At 32.1% G+C, this 19,771-nt stretch overlaps 1 protein-coding gene across 1 annotated transcript in view; it reads left to right on the top strand.

Moving 5' to 3' along the window:
- KCNH7 (potassium voltage-gated channel subfamily H member 7) overlaps window positions 1-19,771 on the top strand; it is a 587,186-nt gene that overhangs the window by 517,709 nt on the left and 49,706 nt on the right. Inside the window, exon 10 of the mRNA XM_066346115.1 lies at window positions 8,547-8,746. Within this exon, the coding sequence (XP_066202212.1) occupies window positions 8,547-8,746 (200 nt within the window). The remainder of the gene's footprint in view (window positions 1-8,546; window positions 8,747-19,771) is intronic.

Here is a 19,771-nt window from a genome sequence, read left to right as displayed (position 1 = left end):
AATATATATATATATATGTATATATAACACCACCACTAATCATAATTTAAGTTAATCTTTTATATATGAATTTGTATATACTATATGTGTAATACACACACACACACACACACACACATATGTGCCATTGACTACAAATCCTTTTCCCTGTGACACTGTTAAGGCCTAAATGATTGACCTTTACCTTATAATTGGGTAATATCATGAACATTATTTATAAGGAGCATTCATTAGAATAAGAAAACAAATTCTGTGTTAAATTAAAGATGTTTTAATGGTGATATTTTAAAAAAATCACACTGTGGAACCCCTAAAGGTAGCCTTGCAGATTCCAGCAGCAACTGGCACAAGCATGATGGCTCTATTAAGCTTTAAAAGAGCATCATCCTGAGATCACATACTGATGTGAAAACAGATCCAGGGAGTTAATTTTAAAAATGTTAACATATATTGCCTGACCTGTGGTGGCGCAGTGGATCAAGCATCGACTTGGAAATGCTGAGGTCACTGGTTTGAAAGCCTGGGCTTGCCCAGTCAAGGCACATATAGGAGTTGATGATTCCTGTTCCTCCCCTCCCCCTTCGCTCTCTCTATCTCTTTCTCTGTCTCCCTTCTCTAAAATTAATAAATTTTTTTAAAAAGGTAAAAAAAATGAATTCTAAATAAATAAATAAAATGTTAACATATTGACTAATGAAATGTGTTTATATACACTTTATTTCTCATACTTAAATGGATTCATCAGTTTATTGTTTACTTTATTTAAAATTTACTTTTAATATATATATATGTCTTGGTGTTTTCATTTTAGTAACATTTGAATAGACAAAATTATTATATTTAAATAACTCCTAAGATACTCTTCAGATTCAGGTTCTGTCTTAGATATAAGCACAGAAGTAGCATTGTACCCAGGAAGTGGAGCCTCCTGGAAAAAGTAGAAAAATTTGTTCCAGAGTGACTAAATCCCTCAGAGCAAACAGTCCCAACCAGTCTGTGATTATTATGACTGCTAGCAAATACATTTAGTGATTATGATTTTAGTGGCATACATAGAAAACAAAGAAAAGAAAAAGGTTGTTCTTTTTATTATTTCAACACCTATATAGAAAAGGTATGTAAACTTAAAAAAAAAAAAAGAAAATACAATCAACATCTTGAAACTTAGAACTTACAAACAAAAATATTTTAAATGCACTAAAGTTTAACCTGTTCACCACTTAGAAACCCGTTTATCAGAATTAAGTGAAATACATAGTACAGTTTATCATGTGAATTATTTTAAGTTAAAGGAAACTGAGCTCTTTACTTGCTCTGTACCTAATCTCAAATTCCTGAATCAGAGGATTGTTAGTGGTTTTCATTCTTCTTTGTTCCTTCTTTTCATTCTTTTCTTCTTTACTCTTTTCTCTTTTTTGAAAGAAAATTCTTTAGAAATGTGTCTCCTGCAGATGAATTTCTTATTTTAAGAAAAGAAAAAAATACTCTAGTTAATTGGATACAGGAAAAGACAACCACGTTCTACATCACAAGCTTTATTTGAATAACAAATTTGGTTTTACAAACCTTAATCAAAATGGAATTATATAATGTCACACAGGAAAAATTTATAAGTATTCCCAAAGAACTCTATTATTAAGTCATGAATAAATAAAAGGGTAATATTAAGGCTTTAAAATTAACAAAAATAAGAATACCACTGATATTTGCTTAGACATTTGATGTATAGGGTTTAGCTATACATAACACTTCTATTTAGATCTGGCTATATTAGCAAATGATTTGGTTTTTTGGGGGGTTACATTTCTATACCAGTGCATACTCAGATCTATGAGTGACCTAGTTTAAAGCTAAAAATAAAATACAGTATCTAAATATATAATTAAAATATTGTATATATAATATTCCTAATTATATATATACTCTATATAGTCTAGTCTGTATCAGGTTGACCTCTGTGATCCTCCCTAAGCTTCTTTAAATCTAATCTTCAGACTAAAAGAAAAGTTTGAAGGTAAGTTATAGAAAACAAAACAAACAACCATCTTTGATACAGTAATATGACTCAAGAAAACTGAAACTTAAATATCAGAAGCTATTATCTAACCAAATGCAAATAACAAATATCATAGATATATTTTTAAAAACTATTTGCAAAATGTTGTCAGTTATACTTCTGAATGTGTATACAGAACAGTGATCAGAGGATTTATTTTAAAAGTAAACACAATTCAAATGAAAATTTAAAAACATTTAAGCAGCCATTAAATAAGTGTAAAATGTAAGTTATGCTCATGTATTTATATCTGTCTTCTAATATGTAAATTTCTATCTTTATTCAACTATTATAAATACAACACGGATATTTAATTTTAAAAACACACAAGCCAGTGAATAAAGGCAAAGGTATTTCATCTATGAATTACTTGATTAAACATCGAGGGAGAATTTCTTGTTTTTATAGCATGTACAAAAAATGTTACCAGATTTCTTCTTCTAGCCATGGTGGAACAACTAGAACCTTACCATAACCCTATATATCTTTTATAAATAACAGAAAACTCAACAAAATATATAGGTAAACTATTTTTAGATATTGGCAATCAAATAGTAGGAGATCTCATCCCTGAGAGAAGAGAAACAAGCAAGATGGGCCTCCTAGTACCGCAGCTTTCTGCCTGGAGGCACTTTCGGCACCACAGTGAACGGAGAAACATCCTAACCAGACCACAGTAGGCCCATTGAACTGAAAACACAAGATCAGAGGTCATGGTGTCAGGGGTCCTAGTATTGGCAAGACAGACAACCAGACAAGAGGCAGCTATGCCAAAGAATATCTCTAGAAACCTGGATAGGTATCCGCTTGAGTCCACGGATGAATAATAAGCCACAAATGTGGGAGGTAAAACTTCATAAGTCCTGGCAAATAAATTCCAGAAATACTGTAAGCTGAACAATATATACCAGCAGAGTGGAAAACCCTCACTGAACATTGATATTCAACTGAAATCTTTGAAAAATATTACCATATTACTAGGGCTTTTCTGGTCCTAACAAAGCCCAAAATGTAAGTCCCAAAAGGAACAAGCTGACCTACAAGTAACTTAACTGCCTGTAAGAACAACATTCAACATTTCTAAAGAAATAAAAAATATAAAGCAATGAACAATGTTAAATTTGCAATGCCCACCATCAGTTAAAAGATTAGTAGGTATGCTAAGAGACAAGATATGTAACCCATCAGCAGGAAAAAAATATGTTTTTAACCACAGCTGGAGTTGACAGAGATGTTGGAAGTAGTAGACAGCACCAAGCACTTGAACAAATGTGTATGTGGACTTCCAGAAAATGAGAATGGGGAAAAAATAGTATTTTAAGAAATGGCTGAAAAACTGATAAAAACTATAAACCATAGATCCAAAAAGTTCAGTGAATCCCAAACAGGTAAAACATACATAAGTGCATGCAGGCACATGCACGTGCTCACACACCAAGGAGCATTGTAATCAAAATACTGAAAGTGCTTAGAGAAAAACAAAATTTGGTAACATAGAAATTTCTATTTAATTAAATAAACTCTCTTTCCAAAGTGATAAAGCCTGACATAATTTATTGTGAGCAGGTTACAAGAAATTATAAAGCTCTTCAAGTAAAAGGAAAATAATACCAGTTGAAAATTTAGATCAGTAAGAAGGAATGTAGAACGCTAGAGATGTTAAACATGTGGGTAACTGGAAGAGATGTTTTCTCATTTTTAAATGTCTTTAAAAATAATTATTTAAAGCAAAAAAAAAACAAAATGATCCTGAATTTGTAGGTTTTAGAACATGTGAAAGTAGAATGTGGTGTTACCTTATTTAAGATAGTGATAAATTAAAACTGCATATTGTAAATCCTACAACACAGCTAATGAGCCAATAAGGAAAACAAGATGGAATAATAAAAAGTAATAAATCCAAAATTTTTAAGAAAGAAACTACAGAAAACAAACAGCATGATAGTAGATTTACACACAACCATATTAATAATTACATTCAATATAAATTATCTAAACTCTCATTGATCTGCAGAAATTGTCAGATTGTATTTTTTTTTAAAAATGCTTAATCATATGCTGTCTAAAGAAAACATTTAAAATATAAAAATATAGATAAAAGCAGTAAGATTTTTTAAAATGTACATAAAAATACTAATCATGAGAAAAATGTAAAGGATTCTATCAATTTCAAAATAGACTTCAGGACAAGGGTTCTTAGCAGAGATACAGAAAACACTACAATCCTGAATCTGTATGCCCCCAATTACAGAACTTTGAATTAAATCGAGCAAAAACTGGAAGAACCTAAAGGAGAAGTTTACAATTTTACACAACAAATGCACAGTTATAGTCAGCAATGACCACACTCCCCTCTCAGCATTTAATAAAATAAGTAGGCAGAAAATCAGTAAAGATATAAAAGATGTGAATAGTACTATCAATTAACTTAACATATTGGTAATTATAGAATTCCACCAGAATATACATTCTTTTCTAGTGTTTATGGCACATTGCAAGAGAGACTCTCTCCGGGACTACAAAATGAGTTAAAAAGACAGATCCTACGATCTCTCTCCGGGTGATGGGTATGCAACAGAACTAAATGACAAGATAACCTAGAAATGTTTTCTTTGAATGTATGTACCCTGATTTATTGATGTCACCCCATTAAAATAAAAATTTATTTATTAAAAAAAAAGAAAACATTAAATAAATACATGTGAAATAATGAAAGGCAAAAAAAAAAAAAAAAAAGACAGATCCTATTCTGGACCCAAAAAGAAACAATGAATTTGAAAGTCTTAAGTTGTACAGAGTAGTTCATTGAACATAAGAGAAATCAGAGAAACAAACAAAAAAAAATGAGTAAAGATATTCTTAAAGAAAAGAAAAAACAATAAAAATCTGGAAAATCCTCAAATATTTGGGAAAAAAGTAACATTTTAAATAATCTATGATTCATAGAATACTCACATAGAAAATTAGAAAACAGTTTGAAATGAATTTAAATGAAAATAAAACATCAAAATTTATAAGAGGTAGCTAAAACAGTGATTAGAATGAAATTTATAGCTTTAAGTGTTTTTATTTTTAAAAAAGTTCTAAAATCAAAGATCTAATCTATCTTAAAAAGCTAGTAAAAGACAAACTAAACCTAATATTACTAGAAGGAAAGAAATAAGAAATTAAGGCAAAAAATATTAAAATATGAAACATACAAACAACAAAGAATATTAATAAGAATAAATTCTGGCTCTTTTAAAAGATTAATTTAATTGATAAACATCCAGTTAGACTGAAAAAAAGAGAAGTCATTAGTTACCAATGTCTTGAATGAAAGAAAGCTTTCACTACAAATTCTGAAGACATTAATAGGGTAATAAAATAATATTATAAATTACTTTATGATAATAAATGACAGTTTAGATAAAATGATCAAATTCTATGAATGATACAAATTACCAAAACTGAAACAAAGAAAACAATCCTGAGTCATAAAATAAAAATTGATAAATTAGATTTCATCAAAATTAGTAAGTTCAACTTTTTTTAAAGGCCATGGTTAAGAAAAGTAACAAGAAAATGATAGACTAAAAAATAGTTTTCAATACTTAGATATAAAAACAGACTTATGTCCAGAATATATAAAGAATTTTTACAACTTCATATTAAGAAGGCAACTCAATTTAAAAATGAGCAAACTACTTATAAACATTTCACAAAAGAAGATACGTATATGAGTGGCTAATACATACAGGAAACAATCTTATTATTCATCAGAGAAATGCAAACTAAACCCTAATTAAATATTATATTCCACTACAATGGTTCAAAAGAAAGGCTGGTAATACAAAATGTTGAAAAGGTGGTAGGACAACTAATATTCTCATTTGTTGTTGGTGAGAGTGTAACACAAAAATTTTGGAAAATAATTTGGCAGTTCCTTATACAGTCAAACATACCATACAATTTAGCAATTCCACTTTTAGATTTTTAAAAGGGAAATGAAAGGGTATGCCAGAACGAAGATTTGTACATAAATATTCATGGCAGTTTCATTCATAATAGCCAAAAACTAGTACAGTGAGATTTCTAGCTACAGAAGAGAAAAATTGTAGTACAGCCATACAAATAAACCTACTCAGTGATTAAAAGAATAAATTACTGATACACATAACAACAAAATAAATCTTAAAATCATAATATTGAGAAAAAGAAGTCAGACATAGATTAACATGTACATTTTTATTCTATTTATATTAAGTTCCAGGAAATGGAAACTAAACGTTAATGACATAAAGGACCTCAGTGGCTGTCTAGAGTCTGAAATGAGTAAGCAGCCAGCCAAGGGACACAGGAAATATTTGGGGGGCAATAGAAATGGCTTTTATATTGATTGTGTTTACAGCAGTGTATATATATTTGTCATAACTAACTGAACTATACGCTTAAACAGATTAATCTTACATGTAAATTACACATCAATAAAATTTTAAGACACAATTTTTTTTAAGTTTGTGTAATTTATAGAAAAGCAAGTATATTCTATCAGCAAGTTTCAACTAATGGACAATGGCTAACTAAATTAATTTGGTTAGCATATCAGATTTGGGGTATAGTATAATGAAGATATTTTAAGATAAATATTTATTTTTTACAATATCTAAACATAAAGCAAATCATTTTGGTAAAATAAGAACTTTTTACTAAGGAAAGCTAAATGAAATAGTGAGTTAGGAAAGAAATGTCTGCAAATAGTATTCCAATGTGCTTTTGACATATTTCAGAACAGTGGAGTGGATGGGCATTAGCTAAATAATGTGGACAAAACATAGTTATTTTGTGCTTCTCTCTTGCCAATAGTGACAGTCTTTACCTCTATTTGCTTCTTTTAAAAAAAATGGAAAATGTTATGTCTTTGTTATAATTATACAACCATCAGTATTGAATTTCTTAAGAGAAATACAGATCTTTCATGTTTCAATTATGTACTTATAATCTACATTTTATCGTCTTGTCTACATGTGGAAATACCTGTTTATAACCCAAATTAATGTTTTGGGTCCTCGTTATAGCAATATGGATATAAAAACACAGTATTTATTAAATATGAAATAAGAATGTTTTCCCTGACTCTTCAAGTAGTTATGTGGATTTGGGTAAAATAACTAGCATTGATTATGTGCCCTCTTCTTAAATCAAGTGAATTTAATCTGTGCATATAATAGGTACTTTGGAGACATAACAGCATGCATAAATATTTCCAACACTACAATTAGGAAGAGTAAAGTATGTTTTTCACATGAATCTCCTTGGATCACAGGAATCAGTTTCAGGCAAGTATTGCTAACTCCCTTCTTAATCAACTATTCATTTGCTAAAATTAGGCTCATGTCTTTTTATTTTGGGATATACAGCCTAAACAGTTTGTCTACCTTACTGAGACATAATTGTCTTTCACATCCCAGTTCAGCCTCACTACATTTGGTCCTAACTTTCATCTTTTTAAATAGATAAAAACAAAGGGTCACCCCTTTCTCTGGGACAGTCTCTTAATAGGAAAACCTGTGGTAACCAAGGACCATGTTAATCAAGAGACAATGATAAGATAAAAAAGAAAGCAAACGACCAAGAAAGTAAGTCATTTTAAAACACCTTGAACTTGGCCAAAATCTACTTTAAAAATAACTGTGTGTTTTACAGAAATAACTGAATACAAATATAATAAGAAGGAAAAGATGGCTTAAAAACCTTATGTTCAGTCATGAAGAATTAGCCCAGGTAACACTAAAAAGGGCCTTCCATCTAAGAACTGATTATATCACAGTTTCTTTATTCCAATAGTTGAAATAATAGTGTAGTCTATTTTTTCTACAAAAATAAAACAATATTCTCATATTCTAAGCAGAGATGTATTTCTTGAGCAGAAATACTATAAAATGAATTTTAATAGACTAAAAATTAATACAAAGACTCTAAGGAAAGTATGAATTCTTTAAAACAATTTTTTCATTCCTTAATGAATCCAAGAATTAAAAATAATCTTAAAATTTATGGTAGATTTAAAAAATATTTTAAGATTGGATTTGAGTCTGAGAGGTAGAGATGTCATCATTTAAAAATTAACATTTTAACACCACTTCCAGAAAACATACCCATGGTAACCCCATGACATACCTTATCACATTACAAACAAAATATTTATTCTAAATGCATTTTACCTCTAATCAGCACTCCACATTACAGGTTGAAATTGTAAACAATCTGAGTTTTTACTTTAATTTAGAATGCATGGCAAATTTAGATGCTTTTCTTCTCCAGATTTATCAGCAAAATTATAAAATTTACAACTCTACTGGCTTAACTTATTTTTTCCCCTCCATAGACCAAAGGTAAATCCTTATAACTGAATTACAATAATCAAAATTCAACATACTTGAGATTCTGAGAAGATATAGTATGCCCAAGTGCAATCTTATCACATAACTTTCTTTTTTATCCAATCCAGCACTAATGTATGCAAGCATTTTTGGGAATGTATCTGCAATTATCCAAAGACTATACTCGGGAACTGCCAGGTACCACATGCAGATGCTGCGAGTAAAAGAGTTCATTCGCTTCCACCAAATCCCCAACCCTCTGAGGCAACGGCTTGAAGAATATTTCCAGCATGCATGGACTTACACCAACGGCATTGACATGAACATGGTATGTATCCCTGTTTCCAAAACGGAAGCACCACGGGCATTTCAGCAACAGCCAAAATGGAAAAACCAGTCTCACCAGCTTTGAAACCCTTGCTTTTGTTTTTCTCTCTCAGATGTTTATTTTCTCCCCTGGAGATAGTCTCTCATTCTCAACTCATGGCATTGCATGGTGCTATATCTAGTTATACTGTGTGGCAAAGGCATTATAACATGATGCAAACTGATATAACTGTGTGCAGTGGAGTTCCCATTTCTGGTTAGAGAAAGCATTGCTAGGCTGGGACTTGGGCTTTCACCACATGGCTTAGCTACCAGCACCCCAAAAAATAGTTGGACCCATTTGCATTAATATTTGGCAAGTGAAAGGTAATAACTATGATGACCCCAAACAGATTCAAGGTTAACACTCTTAAAAAAAATAGGACATTTTCAGAATTTGTGGAAGAGGTTAGGGAGCATAAGTATTTCACAAACACTTTATGATAAGAAATTCCATGTTCATAGTATGGAAAATTTTTCTATATTTCAAAAAATTATGTGCCCTTTTACTGTATGTGGTTTAATGTATCTTTCTTTTCAAAGTGGAAATATGGATTCCTTCATACTTTTAAGCAAATTCAACATCAACAACATCACTTTTCATAATCATTTCTTCCTCTAACAATGCTCAAAAATCAACACAGTAATAACATGACTGTGGCCCATAGAACTCTGTTTATTATTAAGAAAATTGCATACATTTCTTTGACTTACCTGTTTGACCTATAGAAACTGATTGCTTGAGATAAATTATGTAACATATTCAAATTCAATGGCATACCATAGAAAAATTTTTAAAAAGATTAAATATATGGCACCTTCCCGTACAACTACTCCTCTACTGGGCAAGGACCAGTTTCTAAAAATATTCAGAAAATAAAACCCCTCACATATAATGACCTCAACAGTATAATATAATACAATGTTTGCATAAGTGAGCCTTTACAATTTATACTGACATTTTTTCATTTGACTAGTAATATTCTAACAAAAAAAAATCAAAGGTTCAAAATTAGCAGTCCAGATGCAGAAATCATTGCAAACTTACTCAACTTGAAAAACATATTTATATATGAATAAGTTTATCTTAGTGTGTGTGCTTTATATTCTTAAGAAGTAAAGACACGCCATTATAAAATTTTTAATTTATGAAGCTAATCAATTAGCATATTTTATATAAAATCATAACTGAACTTTATGAGTTATTTCTAAATACCTCATAGGTCCTTGTGAAAATTTATTTAATAAATTGATCTCACCAGGGTAACACTTCAATCTCATAAGAAAACACCTATGAATTGATCACTTTTTTATATTATTGTTTAACAAAGATATCATCATTCAAAAACTATGGGGGAATTCTCTAATGCTGGGTTGGCTGAAGCAGTGTCAAGAATTTTTGATCAACACATGTGTCACTCAATTTTGTTATTTTATACTGCCAAATTATTTCAATAACAGTAAAAAAAATATTTATTGTACCTCCCCTCTCCATATTAACTCTAGTTTTGTAACTTTTTTGTTATAAAGTCTGTTTTGTGACAACGATTTACCTTTCATTGTTTGACTCTATTACCTGTAAATATGGTTTATATACCACTTGCCTATTTACAATGTACTTATGAAAGATTTATCTCTTTCCTGTCTGCTTCACACCTTAATACATGGAATCACAACACCCACCGGTAAGAACAGGAGGTATTTATATCCAATTTAATTCTCGTGTAAATTGTGAAGAAAACCCTTGTTATTTGTCAGGTTTAGAGCTTGTGAAATGATTTTTTTTAATGTTAGTTCTGATTTTTTTTGCATGATGTAGCAGAGGAAATACAAAGCAAGAAATTGGGAAAGATAACCTGGAAGAGGCCAAGTACAGAATAGAAATCCCTAACTGTAACAATGACTTGACCTCAAATAACGTTAATATACAGTTTCCCCCTCTCCACAAAAAGTCACTTATCTGCCCCCTGATCTACTCTGGTAAAGGTTATGGGTATACGGTTTGCATTAGATAATTGTCATAAAAAAATGTCATTCTGTTTCATCATCCTCTATTTTCATAATGTAGGTACTTTTCTTCCCTCTCATCTGCATGACTGTATTATATGATCCTGAAGTGTGTGAGCTCTAAACCATGTGCCACTGAGTCTTGCATGTGGTTTTGAGAGCTTGACTTTGCACGAACCTTTTGTTTGTACACAATGTCTACATTTCTCATCTTGTGACTGAAAAGTGAGTAAAGAATCAAAGTACAAGATAACTCTGAAAACTCGGCAAATGGAAGATGCTTGCTAATTAAGCACAATGTGTAAAACAAAGCTGATTAAAGAAAAGTTACTGTACTCTTAGACTGTTGATAGGTAAAAAAGAAAAAAAAATTACATGGATTTTTTTACCTCCAAAAACACAGTAAAGATCTCTGTGTCTTGTCAGTTAAGTGTTTATTGAGTTATAATTTAAAAATAATTTAAAGTGATTTAAATTTATGTATTGTGATACACAAAATACATTAAATTATTGTATTTTACGCCTGCATTTCACCTTATTTTATTTAAATATAACCTCAAATATAATTTTTCATGAAGCATTTTGGTCATTTTTGCTCTTCAGCCATGTCCAAATGAGGTATAAGATGTCCACTCACATTATATTAATTGATCTAAAATTTTTTTCATAACCCAAAACATTTTATTCTTTGATAGTTCAAAAAACGTAAGAAAGAATTGACATAAAATGTGCAGCCACATTTTTTATTTCCTGCATTTTGGGTTTTTTTTTATGAAACAGCTATTGCCAGAATGTTCCAGAACCAAAAGCATTCGGGGAACACTTATGGGCTCCAAATAGTTCAGGGTACAAAATGAAAAGAGTCAGGGTAATAAAACTGGTGAAACTAAGGTGTTCTTTTGCATCTGACATCAGGCTTAGAAATAGTAAAAATTATCTCAAAAATGTCTTTAGATCAATTCTAGGAAAACTTTTTTCTTCTTCTCGCAGAAATTTGACTAATTAAGAAGACTATTATTAATTTGACTATTTCACAGAATAGGACAAAGGGCATCTCAAGAAATTTCCCCAAATCAGTCTTCAAACCTTATCTGAAACCTCCTGACATTATCCAACATCAATTTAGTTACAATATTGCCAAGAGCTGAAAATCAACTTCCAACTCAGGGTAAAGTCAGGTTTTTTCATCTCAGACACAAGAGCCTGGCATGACTGGAGAAGGGCTCCATTACCTTGGTCTATACATCATTCTGGATGGAGATGAATAATCAATTAGGACAGAAATTACTCCATAATTTTAAATTACCTTGGCATGAAGGAAAACCTCTGTAAACATTTAATGACAATTTTTTGCTTACCTAAAGATGCCACTTCAATATGCCACTAATTTTGAACAAGTCACTTAACCTCTCTGCAATTTCATTAAAGTTATCAATTTTAAATATTTTTAAGGTGCCAGAACTCAAATATGGTAAATGTGTAAAACAGTTATTATGGGAGATTTTTATGCTTGAGGATGGCAATTCTCACCTATCTGCTACCCACGCTCTTGCTCCCTGTAGTGGGCTTCTTAGTCTCCCTATGGAGCATCTGCTTCATGTTATTCAAAAACCACTGGACTAAAGGAGTGGTAGAATTGCTGATGGCAGAGAAACAACGGGGACTATTTCAAGCAAAGAGAAGGACAGGAATAGACGCACGTGTGTGGGAGAGTACAGGCAGAATTAAGGCAGGTACTCTAAAGATAACTTTGTTTATTTTATGGAAAAAAAAGAATAATTGAGGGTGTTTTTTTGTTTTGTTTTGTTTTGTTTTGTTTTGGTCTTGACATTAATGAAGACAATTTTTTAAATTGAATTTATTGGGGTGACATTGGTTAATAAAATTATATAGGTTTAAGAGGTACAAATGAATAATACACCATCTGTATATTGTACAGTATTATTATATTGTGTGTTCACCACCCTAAGTCAACTTTCCTTCCATCACCATTTATCTTCCCTTTACCCTCTCCTACATCCCTTCCCCCCTCCCCACCAACACATACTCTCTTTTCCCTCTGGTAATCACCTACCATTTAAAGAAGGAAATCTTACCTTTTGGGACAGCATACATGGACCTGGAGAGTACTGTCCTAAGTAAATATATCAGTCAGAGAAGACAAATACCATATGGTTTCACTTATATGTGGAATCAAGTGAACAAAATAAACTAACACATGAAATAGGATCAGACTCATAGATACAGAGAACAGACTGACAGCTGTCACAATGGAGTGGGTAGGGAGGCTGGGTGAAGCAAAATATGATGATGATGTTGATGATGGTGGTGGTGGTGGTGGTAGTGGTGGTGATGGAGACAATTTTGAGCAACGAATATAGAAGGAGTTGAAATAAGAACCTAGGAAAAGGGATAAATTCTTCAGCAAGGCAAATAGGCAAGGTTTCCAAAGGGCAGGCTGGAAAGAACAGAGAAAGGGTCAAGGCCTTGGCTTTGAGAAAGAAAGGAGAAAACTCCATGACCTTGGCACTGTATGGCCTAGTCTTCTTGGTCTAATAGAGGAGTTATAAGAAAGGGACAGAGTTGAAGAAGAAAGAGTATTTAGGGATTTCAGTCAAAACGACCCGGTAGACTAAAAGTGCTTAGAACCACAGGGGACTCTGAGTGACAGTGCATACATTTATAATGGGTTCAACCAACAAAGCCAATCAAAATGGAAAAGAAAATAGTGAAGTATTGCATATTGTTTAATAGTAATTCTTCTTGGGCCTCATGAGATGTCTTCAGAAGCATTTTAATAAAAATTTTATTTCCTTTCTTCTCACAACTCTTTTCCAGCTCCTCTGTTATCTGTCCGAGTAGCCTCTGCTAATAACTACAGACCTTAAATAATTGCTACTTACTATTACTACTTACTACCTACTCCTAGCTACGATTTACTAACTCTTACCTTATATCTACCTCCACGTTCTAACTCAATTACTTCAAACACTTTGTTGCCCCCATTCTCTATACTTATTTAAATGACTTTATCTGTGCCAGACTTTCACATTCATTCATGAACTGTTTTGATAAACCACAGTGAAATATATATATAATGACATGCTCTTTCAGTTATGTTAATTCCATAGGTAAACAATTCAGGTAAAACAATTCTTGTGACATTAAACTTCATTTAAAAACATAAAGCAAGATTTACAAAATAATATGGCTTATTTTCAACACTGTTTTTAATCCCACACTACCTTATAATGATCCTCAAGACTGGTAAATCTTTAAGTTCTCTGTAAAAAAAATATGCAGTTACCATTTAGGAGTCAAATTAAAGTAAAAGTCATCTACAATACACTTTAAAAGATGTTTTCATCTGCATGTTGAGTAGTTGATAAGAATTGTCTGGCTCTGCAAAAAAGTGGATAGGTAGTAAAATTTCGCATTAGCAAGATATCCATTATTAACATACACACTTGCCCTCCGTAACCAGCACCTGACAACGGGTGCTTTAAAAAGGGCAAGGCACATGTGCTTTCTATTTTTCACCACAGCATTTACCCTAAGGTCTCAAAAATACCACAGAGAACAATAAATACCATCTGGAGCTCCCTGACATGAACAACATCAAGCATAAGACAAGTATCTGGTATTCTCAGGTCACATGAAATGTGCTGAGTCATGTTTGATAAATGATGATGGTCACTTCATCTCGTCTCCAACCATTACAGAGGACTTATTAACAGCTAGTACTTACAAAAATGAGTTCGACAGCAGTGGAATCTGATTTTTAAGAGCTCCTGAAAATAATGACAGCATGGCTTGGGACTTTAAACAAGAAAAACAACCATTGTAGGAACACCATGCTGAGGAAATAAACACGTTTGTGCTTCAATTTCTCCATTTATTAATGTTCTTCTTATAGTACTAGGAAGATAGAAATGATGTCTCAAATTGTTTTTTAACTCTTTAAAATAGTAGTACTATTTGATCAGGGCTCCAGAGTGCAGTTTCTTTTCCTGAAAAGTGTGATATGTTTCTAAACACTGTCTTTGGAGTGATAGTGATAGGAGCACAGGAATAATTTAAACTCAATTCATTTTAGGCCCTGATCGGTTGGCTCAGTGGTAGAGCGTCATCCTGGTGTGCAGGAGTCCTGGGTACGATTCCTGGCCAGGGCACACAGGAGAAGCACCCATCTGCTTCTCTACCCCTCCCCTTCTCCTTCCTCTCTGTCTCTCTCTTCCCCTCCCACAGCCAAGGCTCTATTGGAGCAAAGTTGGCCCAGGCGCTGGGGATGGCTCTGTGGCCTCTGCCTCAGGTGCTAGAATGGCTCTGGTTGCAACAGAGCGACGCCCCAGATGGGCAGAGCATCGCCCCCTGGTGGGCATGCCGAGTGGATCCGGGTCGGGCGCATGCGGCTGCCTCCCTGTTTCCAACTTCAGAAAAATACAAAAAAATAAAAATAAACTCAATTCATTTTAAGATCACTGAATAGTCAACACAGGTTTAACTGATAATTACAATGTAGAGAGACATCAAAGTTCAATTTTAAAATATTTTTTGGAAATATGACTTTATGTCCATTTTAATTCTAATATTAGAAGAACTCAGCATTTATCAAACCTAATGGAATCAAACCATCCACAATTTCTCCAAAAAAGAAAAGTCTAATATTTTCTTTTGTAGAAGAATTTTCTGAGATATTCCCAGTGGTCCAGGAACTTATATTTAAGGTGAATATGTGAATGTTCTACTCAATAGGTCAGATTTTTTTAATGGTGAAATAAGCACAGTAGTTTATCTAACCCTATTGATCATACAGCGTTAGGCAGAAGTACTCAAGAAAATTACATATATGTATTTGTTTTTCTTGGTTTAGACATGTTGCTATCCATGGGGATGAGTGTGAGTGGAAAAAATACAAAGTTATTGTTTCTTTCATGCCAGATATTTCTAAAGATTCTGTTAGTTTGCATACTTAGTTCCTCTTGGTCAGGTGAGCTTCCCCAAAAGAATTTTACACCTAGTTTATGAACTCTATAAAAGGAATCTTTCTTCTTTAGGGTCCAGCACATTAGATGATGTGTTTTAATACTCTGGAGCTGTGCTAAATTATATACATATATGCTGTAGTTCATTTTCCCCTCTCTCCTAGTAATCCTTTTAGATCAATGGTCTACAACACACACAAAAAACTGGAACATAGCAAGAGATATGTAGTTAATGGTAGTTAGAAAAACCTTTCATAACAGGAAGATAAGCCAAACTCATTCCACACAAATGTCTATTTCCAGCCATCATCTAATTCTGACAGTGAATTACAATACAATGTTTGCATGCTGGGATAACTAGGGACTTGGTAATGTTTCTGAAAATGAAAGATTTAGCACAGATTCTAAATGTAATTTTATCTGCTTTATCTTTGAGTTGTGCTTAATATTTAGTAGTAGATAACACCAGCACTGAGGTCAGAATATTTTAATAAAGTTAGTCAAGATGTTTCTTGTATGAATTACCTATTTATAGCAGTTTTACATAGTTTTTAGTTACCTTTTTTCATTTTACATGAATTTTTATTAATTTTATATATTAATGCTTAATCTGTCACCTACACTGCAAATTAGTTTCTAATCTCTTTTCAATATGTTGGTTTTGTTTAAAATCATTTGGATTCAAAGAGTTTTCTTATAATCCTGTTAGTTAAGTTTTTTATATGGTTCAGATAACCTATCCTGTTTTATAAGTTCCCACTAAACCTATGGGTTATAGAATTAGTTTCCTAGATTTTCTTTGTTATATGATTAAAAAGAAAATTCTGTAATCTATTTAAAATGTAGTTTTGGCCTGACCTGTGGTGGCGCAGTGGATAAAGCGTTGACCTGGAAATACTGAGGTTGTCGGTTCGAAACCCTGGGCTTGCCTGGTCAAGGCACATATGGAAGTTGATGCTTCCAGCTCCTTCCCCCTTCTCTCTCTCCTCTCTCTCCCTCTCTGTCTCTCTCTCTCTCCTCTCTAAAAAAAAAAAAAAAATGAATAAAACTAAGCTTTTAAAAAAAAAAATAAATAAAATAAAATAAAATAAAATGTAGTTTTGTAAATTATTTTCTTCACATGAATAGAAGAGCATAGTGATAGAATTTAAATAAGCCATTCTTTCCCTATTGATTTAAAATACCATCTTACTTATACATAACTTATCAGATATAATTGGAATATACTGTATATCTTAATTCTCAGAATGGCTTTACTTGCCCATTCTTATGGCAATATAATAATTAATTTTACTTAGTGGCTTTACACTAGGCATTATATCTGACAAGGTAAGTCAACACTTTCTAATCTTGTATTTTTAATTTTATGGCTACTTGAAAGAATTTATTCTTCCATATAAAATATATGGCTATTTTTATGCAATTAGAACCCACTCCATGTTGGGCTTTTTATATAACTCAAAGATTAGTTGTCGAATCTGGCTCACACTAATCCAGAATTATAACCATCATCAAGATTTGCTAATAATTTTAAGAATTCATATAATCATAATGCATAAGAAAAATGAGGAGATCCTTTCTTTCCAGCCATACTAGTATGTGTTCTAGCTCAGATGTAACATAAGAGATCCCTAAACAGTATATAAGTGTAATGACATAACACTTAAAACGAAACTCATGGTCACTAAACATCTACATTTTATAGTCTAGAAGTTACATAGCTTACATGACATTTTCTTCAAAGGCATATCCTAGAAATCTATTGATGAAAGATTTTTAAGGTTTGTTTACCATTATTAATTTAGACTAGATACATTCTACTAAAAACACTCTGTACATAGGAACTAACTCACACCCTTAGTGTGTTTGCCAAGAGCAGGTTACTTTTCTTTTCTTTTTCTTTTTACAGAGACAGAGAAAGTCAGAGAGAGGGATAGACAGGGACAGACAGGAACGGAGAGAGATGAGAAGCATCAATCATCAGGTTTTCGTTGCGACACCTTAGTTGTTCATTGATTGGTCTCTCATATGTGCCTTGACTGTGGGCCTTCAGCAGACCAAGTAACCCCTTGCTCGAGCCAGCGACCTTGGGTCCAAGCTGGTGAGCTTTTGTTCAAACCAGATGAGTACGCACTTAAGCTGGAGACCTCGAGGTCTCAAACCTGGGTCCTCAGCATCCCAGTTCGATGCTCTATCCACTGCACCACCACCTGGTCAGGCAAGCAGGTACTTTTCTTTTGTCATTAGCTGTCAGTTTTTTCCTAGGTATTCCAAGGGAAAGATAGAGAATGGATTAATAACAATAACACTGCAGCTATCCTTTTCCTTTCTCTATATTTTATGTTAATTTTTACACAATTTTGAAATAATTCCAATATTAAGTTCTCATTTTTGCTGCACATTAAAACCATCCAAAGTATGTCAGACATTTCAGGGGTTCAGATACTCTACATCAATTAAATCAGAATTCCTTATAGTGAAGTCTGACCATCAATATTTTTATATGCCTATTCTATTATACAGCCAAAATTGAGAACCGCTGATCAAGATCTTAAAGTATAAAATCTCCTTTAATAAAGTTTTATAATTTTTAAAAAATTCTTACATTTGTTATTAAAATTATTCTTAAATTTTATATAGCTTAGTCAGTCTAACAAATGAAAAATATTACACATTTCCATTTTAACCTGCCTATAAATAATATTAGTAAAACTACCTTCTTTATAGCCACTTTTATAAATTCTCTGCCTCATTCTGATAGGACTTTTCTTTATTTCTTGGCTTGATTTGGTTTGAGTTAGTTTGGTTTGGTTTGGAAAGGTTTTCCCAAAACATTTTGAATAGTAATAGATAATTTCAATGAAAATAGCTTTACTATTAAGACTAATACTTTAAAATATCATTGCTTCACTGAAATAAATCCTACTTAGTTATAGATTTTTTAATACTTAGTTTTTATTGACTATTAAATTATTTAAAATACTGCATCTATTTTATAATGGCCTGCTGTTATACTATCCTCAGATATTAGAAAGCATTTACAAAACGATATGGTTCTAGTAATTTTATATCAAGTAGTATGATATCTCCAACTTTGTTCTTTTTTCTCATGACTACTTGGGCTATCTGGGGTCTTTTGTGATTCCACATAAATTTTTTGGGTTATTTGTTCCAGTTCTGTGAAATATGCCATTGGTATTTTAATAGGAAGTGTGTTGCATCTATAGATTGCTTTGGGTAGTATGGACATTTTAACTATGTTAATTCTTTCTATCCATGAGCAAGATATATGTTTCAATTTATTTGTATCTTCAATTTCTTTCTTCAGTTTCTTATCATTCTTTGTGTACAGGTCTTTTACACCCTTGGTTAAATTTATTTCTAGGTATTTTATTTTTTTGATGCAATTGTAAATGGGATTGTTTTCTTAGTTTTTCTTGCTCCTGGTGGTTGTAATAGCAGTTTTTTAATCACCATTCCAACTCTAGTATAGTAATTATTTAATCTATTTCTTCCATAATAAACATTGGTAATTTATATTTTGTTAAGAATTTATCTACATCATCTAGGATTTCAAAGTTATTATACAATTGCATATAGGATTCTCTTGTAACTCATTTTTTTCTGTATCAGCATATGCATCTGCTTCCTCATTGCTAAACTCATATATTTTAGTTCTCTCTTCTTTCCTTTAATAGGCCTTTGAAAGATTTATATATTTCATTATTTTTTTCAAGGAACTACCGGTAGCTTTTAGGGTAATTTATTCTTGCTACTATTTTTATCATTTTTAGTATTTTCCTACATTAAGCACTCTTTTTTATTTCTTTGAACTGTCTTCTTCTTCTTCTTCTTCTTCTTCTTCTTATTATTATTATTATTATTTGAAGTGAGAGGAGGGGAGACAGTGAGACAGACTCCCACATGCACCCCTACTGGGATTCAGCCAGCAACCCCTGTCTGGAACCAATGCTCAAATCAGCTGAGCTGTCTTC

Source organism: Saccopteryx leptura, chromosome 7 (assembly GCF_036850995.1).
Source record: "Saccopteryx leptura isolate mSacLep1 chromosome 7, mSacLep1_pri_phased_curated, whole genome shotgun sequence".
Classification (NCBI taxonomy): Eukaryota; Metazoa; Chordata; class Mammalia; order Chiroptera; family Emballonuridae; genus Saccopteryx; species Saccopteryx leptura.
This window is presented reverse-complemented; position numbering and strand designations above follow the sequence as displayed.